This window comes from Lepeophtheirus salmonis, chromosome 1 (assembly GCF_016086655.4).
Source record: "Lepeophtheirus salmonis chromosome 1, UVic_Lsal_1.4, whole genome shotgun sequence".
NCBI lineage: Eukaryota > Metazoa > Arthropoda > Copepoda > Siphonostomatoida > Caligidae > Lepeophtheirus > Lepeophtheirus salmonis.
Window position 1 is genome coordinate 17,955,264 of NC_052131.2, and position 22,076 is coordinate 17,977,339.

General features: G+C 31.5%; 1 protein-coding gene across 4 annotated transcripts in view; it reads left to right on the forward strand.

The window, feature by feature from the left end:
- LOC121113500 (PF03932 family protein CutC) overlaps nucleotides 1-21,692 on the forward strand; it is a 36,785-nt gene extending 15,093 nt beyond the window's left edge. The window contains exons 1-3 of one of the 4 annotated variants that reach the window (XM_071888774.1): nucleotides 3,021-3,215; nucleotides 20,733-21,182; nucleotides 21,240-21,692. In XM_071888774.1, coding sequence (XP_071744875.1) covers nucleotides 20,744-21,182; nucleotides 21,240-21,565 — 765 coding nt within the window. In that variant the 5' untranslated portion in view covers nucleotides 3,021-3,215; nucleotides 20,733-20,743 and the 3' untranslated portion in view covers nucleotides 21,566-21,692. Of the gene's footprint in view, nucleotides 1-3,020; nucleotides 3,216-19,978; nucleotides 20,050-20,587; nucleotides 20,643-20,732; nucleotides 21,183-21,239 lie in introns of those variants that run through there. The other 3 variants (XM_071888781.1, XM_040710799.2, XM_071888770.1) reach the window with 3 other exon arrangements.
- Nucleotides 21,693-22,076: the final 384 nt, after the last annotated feature.

Below are 22,076 nucleotides of genomic sequence, written 5' to 3' on the forward strand. Positions count from 1 at the left end.
ATGTATGTATGTGAGTATAAAGAACATGAAACTTATATTTTACATAGTTCCTTTAAAATATAAAGATTTGGAAAATAAAAAATACAATTAGGGATATGTCTTTTTTTTAGAAGAACAAATTATGCTTCATATGAAGTTCTAATGTGCCTATGTTCACAATTTGGAATACACAAGACAGGATCAACAATTCATAAATAGAATATTTCTGGAACTTTTTTTCAATGATTTCGATCAAAGCCTTGTTTTTCATCGGGACCAACTCAAAACGATCTTCTTTCTGACAACCAACCCCCGTAACTTCTGTTATACAAGTTGTACATTCATGAAAAACTTTAAACTTCATATGACGTTATTGTACCGTTGTTCACAAATCAGAAACATAACATACATCACATCATCTATAAAATCTATAGAAAATTTTGAATTAAATCGTCTTTGTCTAAAGGAAAGTATTAGATTCGTCCAACAAAAGTTATAACAGTCACACGATTAGTTGTAAACAAAGATAAAGTGTAGTCTCAATTCAACTGTTTTCATGAGTTGAATCTTGTACGATTTAAAGCAGCTGACTCTACTTATTATGAACTCAAAAAAGTGTAATACATAGGATTTTGATATCAATTTATATAAATCAAGGACTTTAATTCAATGTATATGCATAGAATATCAATATAGAGAGAAATGTAAGTTTCTCTATAATAACATTCAAATAATTATCCGCCTATAATAATTTACAGTTGGCAGTTAGAGAAATACAGAAGGCTAGCTAGTAGCTACTGACGTGGCTAAAAGGGAAAGAGGTGTTATCATGGAGAATATATGAAGTTTTTATTGATGAGGTTGTGGTCGACTTAAATGGTGTCACCTTTTTTTGGGATAATCTATAGTTATGTCGTTTTCTTTATTGATTTTCAAAAAATATACATGTATGCCATACAGTATAGTAGGGGCATAAAACAGTTGTCGTGACCTTACGTGACACCTGCACCCTTAAGAAATCTATCGGGACCGTCTAACGTCAGACTAGTTTTCTCTGCAGCGAAATTCAATAGGATTTTAAACGTTAATTTAGACAGAAAATATTATAAAATGTAATAAATCCAAGCCCAAAGCCAAGTTTATATCACAAGTAAATGATGTAATGGAGCAATTAAATTTTTGCCTTTTTCTTAGTGACGAGTGGCTATTCTTGTAAGTATCTATGGGGTTCATGTACATCAATCAATTGTTTTATGATTTCTAATTCTGATTGGTTTACAATCATTTATTCGTACTATCTTCATCTCTTGTGCAATTTATTGTTATCACGTCTCTTTTATTATTAGGCAAAAATAAAAATGTCATACAAAAATTTGTAATGCTTTAGTTAAACCATTGATTGTATTAATAAAACAAAAATAAACAATGAAACTAAACTCTCATCTTAATAAATAACCAATGAATGAATAATAATTTGAAGAATGAAGGTGCGATATAAGAAGTTGAACTTATTTTTTCTTCATATAATAAGGAGTAATACTTATAAGGTATCGCCAATCTTCAAATTATACTCCATAAATTGTTTAGTTATTAAAGTATGAAGCTAGTTTCATTATTTATGGATTTTTGTAATACTAATAAACCATTAGTTTAACTAAAATAAAGTAATATATACCTAGCTATATTATATATTCACTTGAATCTCTCCTAACTAAATGATGAGAGTTGTATGAAATATGTACTAGAAAGCATGAGTGGCTTTTTCTAGTTGGATATCTGCTCATATTTTTTTATTTTTCCAAAGTTGTTAGCCTTATTTCTGAATTATTGAAGACAGTACATCCAAGTATAAAGTAATAACTAGTGGTTGTACTCATAAAAGACGGTGAGTAACAATGAGGGTTTGTTCGGGACTTGTATACGTCTATGTTGGAGTCGGAGTAGAATTGAGACTTGACAGTTGAGTAATTCCAGCCTATACATATGTATTTTGTATATACGGAGTGGGATTTTTGTTTATTGCCCTCCTCTCAAGGCTGCTTGCAGCTGATCTAATGAAACTTCATGACAACAAAGCTGTTCTCCTCCCAACTATTCTTCGAATGGTCATGATTACCTACCACATTCATTTTCGGTTTCTTTTATTTTTACCTACCAGCGGAAAATATTTTATGCATGACTGGTTATAATTGTAAGTCCTTTTTTGACTCGGAGTAGAATTGAGGATCGACATTGGAGTCATTTCAGCCTATATATTTGTATATCCTTTCTACATACGGAGAGGATTTGTGTTTAATTCCTTCCTCTCACGTCTAATTGCAGTTGATCTAATAAAATTTCATGACAGCTAAGCCGTACTCTCCCGTACATGATCAGGATTGACATATTCATTTTAGGTTACTTGTATTTTTACATACAAGTGGAAGATATTTTATGAATGATTGGTTATAAGCAAGGCTGTACCCACTTCAGGTTCAGCAGTTCTAACATTTCAACGGTCTCGGTTCAGTTTATCGGTATCGATTCTTTTTTATACGGGATCAGTTTGGTAACAGGCAAGGAGCGTCACAGAAAATTTGTACCCAGGAAATTATATTCCATACAAACAGGACCGCATCTACCTCATACGTGGAGTGCGTAGTACCCCAAGTTCTAGTAGGGACTCTTGAAAACTCGTATAAAAAAGGGGTCTCAAGGTGCAGCTTGTCATAGTGAAGTTTGGGAAACCCTGCCTTAAGAAAAATTATTCTTATCATATTATAGGATCCCAACAAGCTTATTAGCGGACCTGGAACCATTCCATTCCGACCCTTCCCTATTTTATTTACACAATCTGGTGCCTAAAACCACTTTTCCAGATTCATAAGAAGCTCTTAGCTATTTGGAAATCATAAACAACTATATCACCCTGGCGATGAAAAAAAAATATCATTGGGAAACACTGGATTTGCACAAAAAAAACTCAGAAAATTGACTTATTGCTTAAAGTTAATTTATTTTTTATGATATATACTTTATTTTATTTATATATTCTAAATAGGAACAAAAGTACAATAACCCAGACCGATAATCAATATATTGCGGTCTTGGTTTGGCTCTGGTTCAGGAACTGCTTGAACCGCTAGATCGATAACGGCACAACCTTGGTTATAAGTGTACGTCTTTGTTGGACTCGGAGTAGAATTGAGGATCGTCATCGGAGTAATTCCAGCCCATATTTCCTTTCATAATACGGAGTGAGATTTGTTTTTATTTCCTTCATTTCACGGCTGCTTACAGTTGTTGATCTAATATAACAATACATGTTTTATGCATTACTGTAAGTTATGTATGAGGTAAAATGGCTATTCATTAACTCAATATTTGCTTACATAATGTACAATTTTACGATTTCTTCCTATATTAGAATTCGATAAACAAATACACAATAAGGATTCTCCTTTCATCCTATAAAATAAAGTGCTTTTATAACTCATTGTCACTTTCATGACATACTTTGTAATCATTATAAATAGTTAATACTTTTTGCAGAAAAGAACGTTTGGTTATTCAATTCTCAAAAACAAAAAACAATTTCCATCATTTTATTAGCAATTTATGTTTTTTTTAACCCACTGGAGTAACTATATTTCCAAGAAATTAAAAAATTTAGACACAAGTTTTTTATTACAAAGAAAGTAGCGAAAAAAAATATATAAATATTAATATAAAATTTTTTAAGTTAATAAAATGGAACAAATCAGAAAAATCAAAAATAACTGAATAACAATTAAAAATAAAATAAACGATATGCTAAAGAGTTTTTTTTTAACTGAATAAATAGTCCATTCCTTTAATACCTTTGGCATATAATTTAAGGATGGGGAGGATGTCTGTAAGATTGTAGTCTTTTTTTGGTCTTTTTTGCATGTATTAATTGTAGTCTTTTTTGCATGTATTAATTGTTGACTTTTGATAATACATTGTAAAATTGGCAGATCTGGTCGTTGAAGAATTTGGTACCAACTTCCAACGTTCCATGGAAATGCCATCCATGATTTAAACAAAAGTCATAGTAGGAAATGATTTTATACAAATTGTACTGTTAAAATAAAACTACAGTTATTTATTACGTAGCATTAATAAGTTTTTTGTATCTACAAAACCTCAAGAACTTAAAAAACAAACAATGATTGATGATTCAAGAATAGTTGTAATATTATTCAATCACTAGTGGTAGTAGCCGGGATTGCACGGATTAACTAAACGCCGACCAAAAGATATTGTATGTCATCACTTTACAAAAGAATAAGATTATAATCATTATGATCAAAACTAAAGAATTTATTTGACTTTTATAGAGAGGATAATTTTTTGTCGTTGTTTTATACTTACAAAGCATTTTCTCCGAATCTGAACCAGATACAGAAATAATTAAATTATTTTTTGAATCTGGAAACATGTACCTACGAACTACATTTTATGCTTTTTTCATTTTATTTTGAACTTTCAAGGCGAAAAATAACACTAAATGATGAAGATCAGGAGTTCTTAGCAGTTTTTGAGTGTTAGGCAAAATGATATGAAGAGATCATCTCCTGGGCCGCACATATATGACATTGTCTTTCATTTTAATTAAATATGACTAATGATAAAAGTCATTCATGTTTGAATATTTTATTTATATACATATGTAATGACTGTAATTTGCTTCTTAATTCTGAGCTATCTTTTTAAACTTCCTTTCCAGACTAATTGTTGCAATCCTCATTTTCTGATTTAAGAGCTCACAAAAGAGGTTACTACAATATTTATTTGTCACTACATTCATCTTAGAGAAAACAGATTGCTGTTGTGTATCTCCATTGTTTCATTTAATTTTATGAATATGACGTAGGGATAAGATTTAGTCATGTACCTTTTTAGCCTTAGTGTCTACTTGTGTATATATTTTATTATTGTAGATTTAGACACATCCTTTTAAATAGTAATCCCTGACAAATATAAGTTAGGGTATGATTGTACCCCAAATCCAATCCTCCATTTTATTAGCTCTTCCCCTGTTCCGTCACTTTAATACTTAGGTAGAGTTCTGTGAACACTAGACTCGCATCCTTAGGTGCGTCGACAAAACGTCGACCGACAAAACTTTGACCGTTGCATATAAAATAAAGGGCTCTTCAAAACGGTGTTGCAAAGAATATCCCATTCAGACATTTCCCGCCAGAAACATACTATCACCAGTCCTATATAAAATACCAGTTAGGCCCCCCCCTCAACCCCTTACACAATGTCAATGCAACCTAACAAGCTTATTATATTTAAATTTAAAAAAAATATAATAAACTTAATTGACCATAAATCAATCAAAATTGACATATTTTAAAGGTTTTTTTTGTAAATTGAAATATAAGGCCTATCTAAGTAGCATCTAAGTAAGGTTCTTCATTTTACTCGATTTTTTTGTGGTTATATACCTTTTTATTAAATGTAATCAGGATAACGTAATTAATAACTCATTTTTTAAATGCTGAAATGTTTTTATACATTTATTATTTACTTTGATTTTGATATATATCGTTTTTTCATTATCGAAATATGCCACTGAATCTTAGTTATACCTAAAAACTTGATTTAAAAAAAAGAGGCATTTAAGGCCATACCTTCATGGATAGAAAGTTTGTATCTTACGGCTTAAATAACAATAGTAAATGCGGGTTTCAGTCTGCGGGCAAAAATTATGTTGCATTGTGTTATCCTTGTGAATAATTTAGCGTGGAGGTCATGTTGGTTGATATGAAGGTCCGCGAGGGAAAAAAATGAAGATATTACATAGAACCAGTAAAAAAATTAAGATATTACATAGAACCAGTAAAAAAAATTGGTGGCCACTGATTCACCCCTCCTGAGATTATTGGGTAGTGCAAGTCAGTTTTGAAGTAAAAACACAGTTTAGGCTAATTATACCGACATGAAATATATTTATTTAAATTTTATTATTGTCATTAAATAATTTTTGTGGGCCGCATGAAATGCCTTTCCAGCCAGACTTGGGCTACAGAGAGCCTGTTTAGATTACCTGATGTAGAAAAGTACTTTAAATAAAACAAATACACCCAGGCCAAAAACTGCAATGATTGAACAATAGAAGACCCTCTTTATATGAACGTGCTTCAAGTGTAATTTGTGTTTCAATAAATTTGTGGAACATACTGTTTGATTTTCAATGATATTTAATAAAGTTAAAACTAGATTTAGAATGACTTCAATAATTTGTTTCTCCGATAGAGGATCATAGTTAACAGTTTTGCGTTTTATGATATTTATTTAAAAAAAAATTAGAATATAACAATCGATAAATAATTCATAAATTTTTAATTTTTATCATAGCGTTATCCAAACAATTGAAAATTTACACTGTATTCTTATGTAAGCTGTCGATTATACTTTGTGACTTCCCCATTTTTGAAGGAAAAGTAGAGAGAAGAATTAAGATCTTTACTCAACATATTTAGACACTAAGATTATTCTTTCTTGTAAAGTTCGGATAAATGAATTCGATTCAGGTTGATTTAAATCATATTAAACATCTGAAGATAATATGACTCCGTTTACAATTTTGCATTTACTTAATAGTTTTTTCTTTTTACTTCAATATTATGGACAGTGCTGTGGTTTCAATACAAAAAATGGAAATTCAATGATCGTTAATGGGGGATTAATCTAAGCCTGTTGTTAGAACCATAGGGACCTATGGTCACTCCCCCCTCTTGTTGAATAATATTGTAAGGTTGCTTTACCATGATTAGATATGTAATTTTTGTATGAGCGCGAGAATAAGTCGGGAGCAAGAAATATGGTATTACTGAATTAAGACCCTTGTTAATATCAACTCCCTGTTAGATCATTGGGGGAGGGGGCAATGAATTACTGCTATAAAGAGGAAAATGCATGGAAAATGTAATAATTATATTTAAATTCCCATATACTATTTATTTCATTAGGCATTTTAAATCAATTTACACACAAGATAGTCAATAATGCTTACTTCAGAGGGGGTAAGTTAACACGACGACGATCTATTAAATAATGAATGAACAAGAAGAAAATGAACACGAAACAGCCGTTTTTCCTTTTTTAATCGCCAAGCTTAGGTTTTTTCTTGACACAGATCCCTTCTTTTAAAATGACGTCACCATTGTATAATTTGACCCCCCTTTTCAAATACATTCCGGTACCCCTGACCAGCTGGCATCTCACAAAAAATACGCAGTGACGCTAATCATTAGCATTTTTTAGCTCACCTGTTTTTGTTTTAAATTGGCAAACATAGTATTGTATTTTCTTTTCCTATGCTGTTATCATTATAACTTAATTCCTGAGAAGTGAACTTTTTTAACTACATTCATTTATGTATAAAACATGATTGAACATTCGTGCAGTGTCATAAAAGATAGAGAGTAAACTTTAGGATTGGTTGCAGAGTTAGGATTGTTGAACTTAGAGTAGAATTGAGGATCAACATATGTCTCAGTTTATTTAATTTTTCTCCCCCCTTCCCCTCTTGTCACAGCTCCTTTGTATCTTACATAATGAAACGTCATGACAGTTAAGATGCTTGCCTTTAAAGATTTTGCAAATTGGGTAGGTTACGGTGTTGATTTTCAGTTTCTTTTTGTTAGCATACCCGAAATGCTAAGAATTTTCGCCACAATAAAAATGACGTCACCCTTGGAGTAGGAGAGGGATATTGACCCTTTCGAGGAGCTTTTAAAACATGTATTTAGCTTTTGAATGGTTTTTTGAAAGTGAGTTCAAAGTATCGCAATGTGAAGGAGGTTGATAATTGGTCTCTTACGGAGTATCAAGGGGACTCCATACAAAGTTGGAAGAACTCGGGAGTAGGATCAAATCTCATTACTGCTCATTCTTGTATTGTATCTCTCATGAATATTGACCTAATATTTTAAACGTTACAAATATAGCTCCTAGAAGTTTCATGATTTTTATATTGACTAAATGAAATACTTCATAATTAATTTGGTTGATTTTTGTTCACTTAAACAGGGATAAACCTATAGCTAAATATTTTTTATTAATAGCTAATTTAAATCTTTTAATTAAGGGGTAATAAAATGCATATGTTACCTCCCCGGAATAATCAATTAACTCAAATACCATCTCAAACAGTAGTTAGGAATAATTCAAAGGACATCGAAGACATTGAAGATGATTCATTAATTGGAAAATATTTCCCATGGTTGGGATTAATTACTTAATTGTCTATTTACCAAATACCGAGTGGTCCATTATAATCTAAGCACTTTGATTTTTTAACTACAACAGGATATAATTTATTAATTAATAATAGAATTTCGACAAAATTAAGACCATAACTAGATGAGTGTCAGAGCTCTCTCAACCATTAATGTAGCCACCTTTAGCATCAATGATGGCTTCCAGGTGGCTGCGGAAGACCTGACCCTCGCTGGGATATAATCCTCTGTCATGGCAACCCAGTGCTGGCTGACCGTGATTTTGTGGGTCTCTGTGTTTGGATGCTGACACTGCAGTGCCCTGGCCTTCCCCTCGATATACACCCAAAAGGTGTAGTCAAGGAAGTTGGCATGAGGATTGTAGGGGGGGGGGAATTGTAAATAAAGAGTTAAAATAACTAATTGAAAACTTATTTAAAAAAGTATTGCAGAGGATGAGATAGTTTCTTTCATTGCTGTTGCGAAAAGTGGTCTCTCCAGCCTCACAATGCTCTTACCACCCACTTTTTTGATAGTTCTCTGGACAGTCTGGTGGGAAACCAACATTACCTCCATGCTAAATTATTCACGAGTAGAATTTATCCAACGAATGATTTGATTCGATAGAAGGTGCCCAAGTGGCTATTCTTGTACATCATACAGTCCCTCTATGACTCGACAACAGGCATCTCAATATGAATGAATAGTAACTCTTTGAGCAAGGCTCTCCTTCCTCTGTCGTCAATTCAGAGGTTCTCAGCACTTTCATTTTTGTGTTTGATTATGGCAGATAATGGGATATTCAAATATGGCAATTGTTCCATAGTATGGATAGCGAGATGATTTCTTCATCTCATTTTCAGTAGCATTCAAAAACTATTGTAAAACCCTCGCTTGGTGAATATTGAATGAAAATATGTAGACAGCAAGTACAAAAAATTATTTTTTAGAATAATAACTATGACTGTACTTTTCCATTCAGTTACATAAGTTCTTCTATATTACTAGGGAGGAAAAAATGAATGTAGAAATAGATTTATCACTTTTCTATCTTGTGGCACTTCATGCTCAAACTTAATTGGCAGAAAAAACCAAAAGTAAAACTAATATTATTGAAAATACATTTTTTCCATAAGTCATGAATTATACTTATCTGAAAAATAATTCAATTTTGAGATTGGATTCATGTCCATCTTCCATTTTAAAAAATTTGGAGTTCCTATTTCTAACATACAAATAGAAAATTAAATAGATTTTACTCTACACATATTAAAGTAGTTGCACGAATCATGTTCCTATACGATTATTTTTAAGGCATTTTTGGTATTATTTGGTACATTTCTCTTATTTTCTATTTTATTTTTAAATAAAGTCTCCCTGCAACTCTACACACTTCTCCCATCTCTGTCCAAATAGTACTGGACGTTTTTCTCTAAAAAAAAAAAATTGTTCACGAGACACTATTTGTTTTTTGGGTAAAATTACTCCGAGTTGGATTGACTTGGATGCGTCAAATTTTACCACATCAGGCCTGTATATGTTTACTATTGTTTGAATCTTTTTAATAGGTTGCACCTTTTAAAAAATAGTTTAATAACAGCATGATACACGATTTTCTCAATTTTCGCAAAAACAATCACATCAATTTACTCCAACGAATGTTACAAAGCAACTGTACTGAAATTTTGGTTAGGAACTGTCAACAGATACTAGATAGTAGTAGCTTTTATTTATGAGTTTTGCCATCTTCACATTGAAGTTGAAAACTTTTCAGACCACCCTTGCATATATACGTAACATAACATCAAAACCATTCACCTTCCTATTTTTTCCTTAAACCTAGTCATGTTTGGTATTTTGGTATAATAAATTCATATTTGCCTTATTTAGATCAAGATCTTAATTTAGACAGCCAGGATGAGTCTTGGATCCAGATCCAAAGTATCCGGATACGGTATACGTAAATTTGTATTATTTGAAAAGGTCTGAGAGCTATATTGGCTTCGGTTACTCGAAGTTTTACGGATCATAAAAAATATTTGAGGGATTCTTCGGATCTTAAAATGCTTCTAGTATTAATTAATTCATAATCCTAGTTATAAAATAAAGATATAATCTATATCGAACGTAAACTGTATTTATCCTGATTAGTACTTCCAACCACTTCTACATAAACCGTTGCGCTGCGTGGATATTGAATAAGGCGTTACTTTACTTAGACAAAATATATACTGTATTGTATTTTGTGTAACGACGTGCCCCCATGTTATTATAACAATAATTCATAAAAATAATAATTATTATGTTGGAATAGTAATAACATTGTGTTAGTCATTGTTTCTGCATCAGTAATGAGTAAACATGTAAACGAAATCTGGATCCTATTTTTTTTAGATCCAAACTTGTGGATAAATGCTCATAAAGTTCAAAGCAACTATCCGTTTAATTTTGGTTTCAAATCTGGATCCAAAATACCTTAAATATACTCTAGTACAGGGGTCGGCAATCTATGGCACACGTGCCACTGCTGGCACGTGGACAAATATTCACTGGCACGCGCATATTATAACATATTTCTGTAGTTTGTGTGTGTTTTTTACCAATATTATTGATAGTGGCACACTCATTGATTAGAAAGGCTAAAGTTGGCACTCCATGTCTCAAAGGTTGCCTACCCTACTCTAATATTTACGTCTGAAACTACTCGGATCCGAGAAAATGTGGATTTGTCCAATGTTTACTGTGGGGTACCTCCGATTTCGTTGATTTTTGCATTCATCTTAATAATACTCGCTCTTAAGTTGAATCAATGTAACTTTTAAATGACTTTTTTACTACAATTAACAAGATTTTTTTTGTAAAAGAACTCAATTCAGTAAAATTGTCTCAACTCACTATATACTCAATTTGTATCTCATGGTCACATAATTTTTTTCAGGTCATGATTTCTTCTCAAATTTTTAAAAATCTTGATTTGTCGACACGATATAGCAAAATTGATCAATAAATGATGCAAAATATAAAACAAAACTAATTACTTTGGATTTTCCTTCAAAAACGTATTTTTCTTTAAATACAAATTGCTCAATTTGTTTTTTACGGAGGTGATTTTTCAAGATTTATGCGCTCTTTTGTTCCTCATTTCGCAAAAAATATCACAAAAAGTTCATCATCAATCATGACTGATATCTATACCAAAGTCGAACAAATGCTTCGACATATATATTAAGCTATTAAAATTAAATATTGCAAATGGATTCAAAAAATTATTAGCGACAACTGTAAATTATATATATACAAAATATAATTTTTAGAAATTTTACACAGAAATAAATATACTAATTATTATTAATAGAAATAAAATCTGTCTTCCTCCAATCATACTTCAAATACACTAAAAAAGCGTATAATTATCTTGAATAAATTGCACATCTACATGTTTGAATCCCGAAGAAACAGATGTTAGACAAACATCTTGTATACTATTTGAAGATAAAACCCCTACCATTTTAGACCATTCAGGCAGTTGTTCTTCGTTATTCGTAAATTCAGATTCAACTTAACTAAATATTATTAATGAATAATGAAGAAAAAAAGAAGAAAAAGGGAAGGCAACTACTTTTTTCCTTTTCCAATATTAAAAAAGTAATTTATTTGACCAAATACCCACCCCTATGCTTAACCATAACGCATGCACAACTGATGTATGACTCTCAAAATCTGTTTTTCTTGCCAGCAGTCGGTAGAATACATCAAATTGAAAATTCTAGCAAGCCCGATTACATTATGGTCTAACCTTGTATTTCTATTAACCCTTTCACTCCCAAATTAATTTGGGAGTGAAAAAAAAAAATAATAATAATAACGAAATCTTATTGGAATGGTATCATATATGCACATTTCAAAATTAAATTTTGAGTTGAAAGCCCAAAAAGAGAATGATTCCATATGGAACCATTGGGAAGATCCTATGGCATAATCTAAAGGCAAAATATATTTTTTTTTTTTACTTCCTAATAATATAATTCAAATATTACAAATGTAAAAGAGTAAATTCCTTTGAATTCCCTTTCTGCAAAGTAGTGTTATATTGATCCATATACATATGGAAAGATTATTTTTAGAGACTTTTTGTGGAATGTTTTTAGGTACAGTAGCCAAGAATGATATAATATTCTGAGATATAATCTTTTTTTTTTACATATTTTTATTCTGTACAGTGCCACAAGCATTTAATTGAGGTCAACACCCCCCGAGTTCGTGCTGTATTCTTTCACAATTGCAGGGATAGGAACATCACTATGCTTTTTTCAGCTATTGACCATCGTTTCACAGTACATACTGGATAAGAATCCAGTATGTACATAAGCAATTCCAACATTTACAGGATTATTATCATACTATTTGACGACAGTATGTTGTTTTTTGTTTCGGTTCGAATATCATAGCTTCGTCTACCATCATTTTTTAAGCATAGCATCACTTTTCAAACGTCAGCCAGGACATCTATTACTTCTTTCTGACTCTGTACCATAAATTTCAATCACCTTGAGAGTAATGAGTAGACTCTGAGATTTGAACCAATTATCAGTGTAAAGCTTGAAGTTTCGATTCTTTGGAAGTTTACTAACCAGCCTTATGACAATATCTCCACTTATCCCCAACTGCTTACTATGAGATGCTGTGGTTCCTTTTCCTACAAATCATATCAAAGTCATATAAGATACCACTTGTACTACATCTAGCAAAAACTTTGAATTTATGAGGTTTATTTCTCATGTTTTGCTTCAATGAGTTACGTTCCTAGAAGGATATCATAATTTCGTGAACAGAATTGCATTCTTCTGCCTCAATTTTATCAAAGTTATTGTTGAGAGAGTCAATGAATGGTCTAACTTTGAAATGTTTATCATATTGGTAATCTTCTCTGGGTTTTATATTGGCATTATTGTTTAGATAAAGAAAACTTATCAGTTGTTCAAATCGATTACGTGGTAAAAATACAAGGAATCAGTGATGAAAGCACAATATGAAGATTTATAACTAGTTTTAAAAGAATTCCCATAACTAATGTACAAATTGGATTTTACTAAAAATCATTATAGCATCCCATTGATGTCATATGGAGTCATACTACTTTAAAAAAATCTAGACCACAGAATATTGATATTCTGAGTAAACCTGAAATTTTTAGTATCATGTATAGGATGTTTACATTAAATTATAATAAATAAATATACAAATAGTCTCTATACCTTATTAGTTATTTGTGATTGTAAGCAGAGCAGTGTCGACAAACTCCCTCAAGAACACTTCATGTGTAACTGATCATCTATAACAGAAGCATAGCACACACCTAACAACAAAACTGATGCAAAATGTCACTATTGCAATGTCATCTACCTATGAGAATGCTAACTAGATCCATCGAAATATTCAATACGCCAGAAATCGAATTTGAAGTTGATGATGCCTTATGGCATCATTGAGCCTTGACTCAGCAGTTAAAATAAATGAATACATAATTTAATCTTACTCTGCGTCATAGTTGACAGTGAATAAATACATAATACATTAATCGTATAAATTGATTATTATAAAGTAGTTCCAGAATTTATTGTGATTATGCATATACGTACGTCGTATGATACTTGACATAAAATTTTATTTCTTTTCGTTTTATAAATTATTTTTACGGGACTTCAACATAACACAACTATGGCATATACGACAGCTTACTTTTCAATACAAAAATAACCGGAGTATTCTGTTTTCAGCCATTTTCAGCTTGTCAGACATGATGTGTCATGTCTTTTTCACAATTTGATCTTCTTTTTCATAAATAAAAGAAGTAATAAGTATGACTATACTTATGCTCTGTTTTCAAGAAGACAAGAATACGATGTCTTGTTGATCCCTCGTCCAATATATATATGATGTGAACAAGTTCAAACATGGATAAGCAAAATGTCAAAGTTGCTAAGTAAAAATGAAGTGAAAGATTTACAATTCATACTTGAGATGAGGATGATTGAATACCAGTGATAGTACTCGGCATTGCCTGGAGTATTTAGGCGTGTACAAACATAGACGTTTGTTTTAATAATATAAACGATAACAACCTAACAAATTCTTTCTGTTAAAATCTGTTTTCATGAGAACACTCACTCAAAAATTATTGAGTGATCTATTAAATACTGAACAATTTGAATTTTAAAATTCAACAAGATATAATTAATTGATTAAAAAAATAAATTTCAATAAAATTAATATTATGTTCTGAGCATTGATTGGTTGAATTGGTACTATTTCCAACATTTCTCAATAATATATAAATATTAATTCCATAGTTGGGACAAATTGGCTAACTACTAATTTTCTTAAAAAAGGTAAATCCTTTTTATGGGCTTATTTTTATTAAATTATTTAAAAAAAGGAAATTTCCCTCTTTTAATTTCTTTATTTTCCGCGAATTGTGGCGTTTTTTCACTTATGACGCTCTATAAAATATTCTCCATTAGGAGTCATGGATCTTATAGCCCCCTGCAACGGCACATAGTTTATATGTAACGCAAATTGACTTATAGATCAATACAAACTCCCAAGTAGGAACGAGTGACTAATGAAAAAAAGTCATGATACCTATAATTAGTGAATAATTCATATGTACCATACATTGTACATAAATAAAAAGAGTAATGAATATATGAGCTAATCTCATCTGTTTTGTTAAAGTAGTGAATATTAAATTCTTAATAAGTTGTTATTTACTTCCATTTTCTTTTATGGACAATTATATGTATACTTTGATTAATAATGATAAGCAAATTGACAAAAAATATGACAACGGAGAGTCACAACAAGAAGTATGAAGGCCTAGGCTTTAAATTCTGAGTGGAAAGTTCATGCTTTTAGTTCATTTGACCTAAAACTTGGCTGGGACACCTGCCAAAGTTCCTCCACACGGTGTTACCTCACTAACACAAAAATATACTACGTATTTTGTTGTCAACTGTCGATCCCCTCGTTTATTTAAATACCTCATTGATAAATCACAATTTCTCTTTTTTTTTTTGAATAAACGAACTAATAGGTCATACTATACTTATGCCCCGTTTCCAAAAAGACAGGAATACAATTTCTTGTTGATCCCTCATTGTATTTTTATATATTGGCCACAGATTATTATTTATATGAATAAATTTTGTCTATCATATTAAAGAAATAAAACGTTTAGCTATGATTTTATAAAATATTACGGACCCATGTTATATACACAATCGAATAAAATAATATGGAAGATTTTAATATTTATAGGAGATAAATGTCAGTTGTTATGATTGAATGATTTGGCTACATTTTGGGCTTTTTTCAATTTATTTTTTGGAGGAAAGCTTGTGTGACACAGTAAAGGCATCGACGTGTCCAATCAATAGAACCAAACAATCTCAATGCACCATGATGCTGGCCTTTGTGGCCTCGGACGGGAAGACCAAGCCTCTATGGGACTTAAAATTGGGATAAATGATTAGGTTGGGGTCTTTGAGATGGTCGTGAAGCCTTGAATAATCTACAAGGATGTCAAATATGTATGATCATAGGACGGAACGTTATATCACATGGCCAAGAAGTCGTGGAAGGTGTGTACAACCAATTTTAAGGACTTCTGGCTGTCGTTGGTTTGTCCTCCCCAGAGTGTCCCTCCCTCGACCATACTATTTGGGCATAGTTGAAGAAGGAGCCTGTACTACCTCTTACAGAAATTTGATGGATTCAAGGCCTCCGTCAAGTAGCAGTATCCATTCATATCACAGGACTTCAGCAAGAAGTACTGTGGTGCAATTAGCCCAAGTTGGAGGCCATGATAGCTTGCAAACGGAATTATTCTGACAAATGGAAGGATATATCAATAAAGAAGTCTGTGATGAAGCCTCAAGTTGCTCTTCTTTCATTCTTGTAAAAGTTTAACCCATTTGTTTGCTATCAAAAATTCCACGATTTTATTTCGCACACTGTAAAGATATTGTTTACCATAAAAATATGATTTTAACTCTTTATCTCAATTTGTTCAATTTGATGACCTTTTCTGTGACTTTTACCATTAATTTTGACCATGGATTTTTGGCTATTTGAAGCATCTTTATAGAACCTATAAAAGGACATAAATTATAACTCTTTACCTCAATATGTCCCAAAGATATTTTCAATTATGTACTTTTAACATTTTTTACAACCTTGACCTCTCAAAATTTAATAGCCTCTTACTGTGACCATATACAATCTTCGTAGCGAGTTAGATCAAAATCATCATAATCTTGGTGACCAACAGACTAGCACACAGAGGCAAAATATAACCTCGGCTCAACGTCGTTGGTAGAGATAATAATAAATCGAAAAAGTATTTTGTACGGCGTTAATTTAGCTTTTTATTTCTTTACTCCTCCCTTATTGTTCTTCAAAGATATCTTTATCCAAGGACAAAAGGTAAAACCAAGGTGTGAAACGACAAGCTCATGATCCATTTAAGTCCAGGCTACAAGAATACTTTTTTTTGTGGGCTAGCGGGCTTTAAGGAACCCTTTCAAGAATGTTTTTATGAAGAGTTGCTTAGCTGTCATTAGATTAGCTTCAAATAGCTTTGAGAGGAAGGAAATAAAAACAATTACACCGTTATCCATCTGCAATTCTACGCTGAGTCCAACAAGGACTTACCCTTATAATTCTCCAGCAGCTTTTCTTTGTTACTCACAGTTATTCATTTTGCACACTTGTCATTGCTGTATACTTATCTCTTCAACAGATATTCTCTCTTCAAGAATGAAATAATTATGTTAATAAAAATAGAAAATAAAACAAAAACACAAGCCAGGTTGTCAACAATCCCACGCTAAAAGACACTTAGAATTTACAACCCTATTTATATTTGCAAAAAATAAGACATTGGACAAGTGCAATACTTTTTTTATTCGGAACCTGAAGGTGTTTTTGTTTTCTGAAGCTGTTATAATTATTCTTGAAGAGATAAAATATAAGTATAAAGTAATCACTAGGGCATCATGAATGACAAAAAGTGGGATTGAGCTTTGTTAAGTAGTGTGCTTCTTTCGAAGCCAAAATGCTACCGATTAGAAAAACTGGTTATAACTTCCCAACGGCTCCTCAATATTAAAGTGGGTTCACTTAAGTGTTTATGTACAATTTTGTTCGTATATCTTCTTTCTTTTTATTATTATTCTCTGGTTGTAACTTTAAAATAAAAAATAAAAAATGAAGTGCAATAGTAATAATAAAAATAGAGACATAATGTTTGCTATATGAGTGCGTAAGCACTTCAGTTAGCCCACCTTAGCTCTACATCATTAATTATGAGCACCTGCAATAGTGAAGACTTAATATCTAGATGATCTCTCTTTTAGAATTAAATAATAATTACAGTAGCTTTGGAAAATAAAATAAAAACCGTTATTAAGAACAAGAAAAAATATAGGTAATATTTTATAAAACTCTTATAATAACATTGAATGAGATCTTTGGAAAGCGCAATGAGAATGCAGGAAGGAAACTTATAGTCAAAGAATACTAAAAAAGGAAAACGGTTGTTGCATGTGCTCTTTCTTCCGTTTATTCATTATTTAGTGAATCTTGGGGGTCGTAACATCTCCCTCTAAAAGAAGAATTCTCGTCTATTTTTGGTGAAAATTGTTTTAAAAATGAATAGTAAAATAAAGGGATATGAATTTAAATATACACAGCTATAATATTTTCCCTGTACTAATGCTAATTTAATGTAAAAGGTTCTCCTCTTTATAGGAGGAGTAATTCATTTTCTTTCTCCAGAATCATAAAACAAGCAACTGATATTAACAAGGGTCTTAATTCACAAGATCCATATTTTCAGCTCCTGCCTTCTCCTTGTGCTCTTGCACAAATTCCACCTCAACTTATACTATTATGAATTAAGGCTCTTTTAACATCAGCTGCCTCTTACATGATTGGGGGGACAACTTTCTACATTTAAATTAGCATTAACCCTTGGGAAATATTACAAGGATATTTGAGTTTATATGTTGTGCATAAGTTGCAATGCCGATACGAGTTTGCAACCTATGTAAGCTCATTGTAAAAGTTGCAATTTTTTTATCATAAAATGTATATTTAATTACAACATTGGTCATTCAAGTGACCAACTATGAATTGATACTATCATTTCATTTTGATCTATAACAATTTTATTATTAGAGTTAGAATTTTATGGGTTTTTTTTTGCCAAAATGAGATAAAAAGAGCGTTAAAATTTGTAAAAATAAGCACCCACAATATCAGAATGCAGCAGTTTGTATAAGAAGAAAAATACAGTTTAATGAGGACAACTCAAAAATACATTAGCGTTGTTTTATATTTATCATAATTGATTCATAAATTTTGCTATATTTGATCGAAAATCAAGGTTTCATCCGTTTATGTTTGACTTTGATCAATATTGTTAGTTTTAAACATACTAAAAGACTTCCTCATTAGTAGTTGAAGCAAATTTTAAGAGGATGATATCTTCAGGAGTCTTGTTAAATGGAGGCATCTCATCATGACCACCAATGATTATACGTTCAACCTTTCCATAAATAGAAGATCAAGATTTTGCAATTATTTGCATAACTATTTCTCCTTTCTTCCAATATTCAATATTTGTGCTACATTTCCTCTTCCTTTAATCGGCCGTTGTCAAAATCTGACTCCCTCACATATCCGATCATTTAAGCATAACTCTGATTGCATGATATACAGGGTAGTTCTTTTAAACGTTGACAATTGTCTCTGGAATCATCTCATCCCCCTACAAGCCGGTTTTAATACAAACACACACTAATGGAGAGTAAGACCGGTACAAATGTTACCCTACTACGTCAGTTGTTCATTATGCTTCTTTACGACAACATACCCCGTCTTCTTTTAAGCAGAAACAAAAACGGTCTGTACATTTCTGTATTTTGTACTATTTAAATGATAAAAAAGACAACGCAGTTTTGGCTAAAGCGATCGGGTGCACTACTTGATTTGTCAAAAAAAATCAAAAAACGTGTCGAGCAGGATGTGGAAGACCCACAGACGATAATTTTCCGGAAGCAACCAAAGTGATCGCTCACAAATCCTAAGTCTAGCTAGTATGAATTTATGAGCAGTATAACTGTGGGCATCTGAAATTTAATATGTACCACAGAATACTCTTATGTTTTAGTCATTTTTATTAAAATAGCCAAAAAAGACACTCTAATATATCAATCATCCCTGGAATATTCAATCATTGCTATAATTATCCTCAGATCACAAGTATTGTAAATTTTTTATCTGAAATTTTTGGTTGTAACTTGTACAGTTTCCTTATACAAGTTGCAACTTGTACAAAAAATAAATATATTATTATTTTATCATGCTTTTTTTTTTATTTCACCAAAAGTAAGCCGAATGATTCATTGTTTTGTGCAATCAATATGGACGAATATTGCATGACGTGGAACGGTATTTTTCTTTTATGATAATAAATTTGACTTATAATGTTGTTTATGATTTTTTTTTTTTTACATAATTGTCCTGATTATTTTCTATTTATATAGTCGTCGTCTAATTTATGTTCATTTTATTATAATTTACTCATGTTAATAGCTATAAATAAAAAAAACAAAGAGATAAATTCTTTGTTTATCATTTTTAGTATTTGTTTTTGCGTCATTATGATCAGTCTATAGAGATAAAATAGAGGGATAATGTGAAAAATAGTTGTTACCATAAAAAAAGAAAAGAAAAAATAGTCGACCGAAACCATTCGAATTGGTTAAGTTAGGTATTTTAAAAACATAGAGGGCGCTTAAACTATATATATTTTTTAAATGTTTATTGTAACAATTATAATTTATTACTGTAGTTATATTGATTTAAAGATGCCAATAGGTTAGTAAAGTTTTTTCTATGAAGTATATTAATAATTATTCCAATTTTTCAATATAATTTTATCCAGTCTTTCAAGATATCTATGATGGATTTGGGAGATTATTCAGACAATAATTTAATTCAAGAATCATTGATTCTTGAATTAAATAATATTCGTATGTGTGCTCCAAACTTTGGTTCCTCGAAACTTCTCACTTTCACGTTTTCCCAAATGATGTAATTTTATAAGTGCATAACATTTTGGAATAGAATATATGGGTTGATTCAGGAGATGAATCTAAGACATGATCATTAATAAATTGAAAGACCTAATTTTTTTTGTCTGAAACCCGATAATTGTAACAACCGCTATAATAATACTATAGAATTGTTGGATCTTATAGTGGAAATACTATCTTTTGAATTGTTTTGGTAAACATTTTTTTTCTTTCGTCTGCTGTCGCGACGTCAAAAGAATTTCCCTTGCTTTTGCTCAGTATCGTCACTGTATGTGTTATATTTCTCGTGATCAGCCACAATTAAAATATGAATCATCATTTCAATTTTCTTACTTGTCCATTTTTACCTCTTCCTTAGTCATTACAATAATGGAGGTTTGTATCGACAACATCAAATCCCTGGAAAATATCCTTCCAACCCCTGCCATCCGTGTCGAGCTCTGCTCCTCTCTTTTGGAAGGTGGACTGACCCCTTCCCATGGCTTTCATTCAATGGCTCGAAGACTTGTTCAATCCAATTCAAGACCTGATCCCTTACTTATCTTCCCCATTATACGACCACGAGGAGGAGATTTCCTCTATACGACAAGTGAGGTAAGTATCATGAAGAGGGATATTATGGCTCTTTCCCCAGCTGATGGATTCGTCATTGGTTGTCTCACTTCAAATGGAGGAATTGATGTAGAAAGTTGCAATGAGTTGATTAAAGTGGCTAGAGAAAAGGATCTAGCATTGCCAATTACTTTTCATCGTGCCTTTGATATGTGCAAGAATCCTTTTGAGGCTGTGCGCATCCTTGAGAAACTGGGTGTGTACCTAATTTATTTTTACTAATGTAAATTATCATTTACTATTCTTATTTTAGGAGTCAATCGAATACTCACCTCTGGAACTTACCCAAATGCCTATGAAGGACGTTTTATGATTAGAGATTTAGTGCAAGAGTTTCCAAACATGACGTTCATGGCTGGTGGGGGCATAAACAAGGATAACTTGAATGATATTCTGGAAACGACTCGTATCAAGGAATTTCATGCCTCAGCTAGGAGCTCTTATCCTTCAGATATGAGTTTTAAGAATGATAAATGTTATATGGGACAGAGCAACAGAGATGAATATTCTCTGTTGCTCACTTCCCAGGAAAAAGTGATGGAATTGACCCAGATATATGAGCACTATGTGCGTACATGAATAAACAGTAATGAGGAGACCTACATTAATGGACTTCATAATTCAATGTTAAATATTCATGAATTGATTGAATTTAAATTAAATATATATTTGAGTGATAATGATAATTATATATTTATTAACTTTTGTATTGTGTTTTAATAAGAAAAATGTTCTTAGACAATTGGTAGGTCATTTGGTATTATGACAAATGAATTATTACAATTATATTATATATGTAGTACATATGAAGAGATGACGAGGGAATTGTGAGCCATCAGAACCATAGGTATTCCTCCCCAAGGATTATATTACATATCGAAGAAGAATTTATATATTATAGAAATTTATTTGTTTAAATGGTATCCCCTCAAAAATAGATCAGAAAATGTGAAGCCATCTAGAAGCAATATATAAAGACTATTTTTGCCTTTCATTTACTTCTATATAATAAATAAATGAAATAATGTAAATGTACTTGAGAGATGCTCTCCTTATTTTCCACCCCATGCTGAAAAAACGGCTCGTGCAG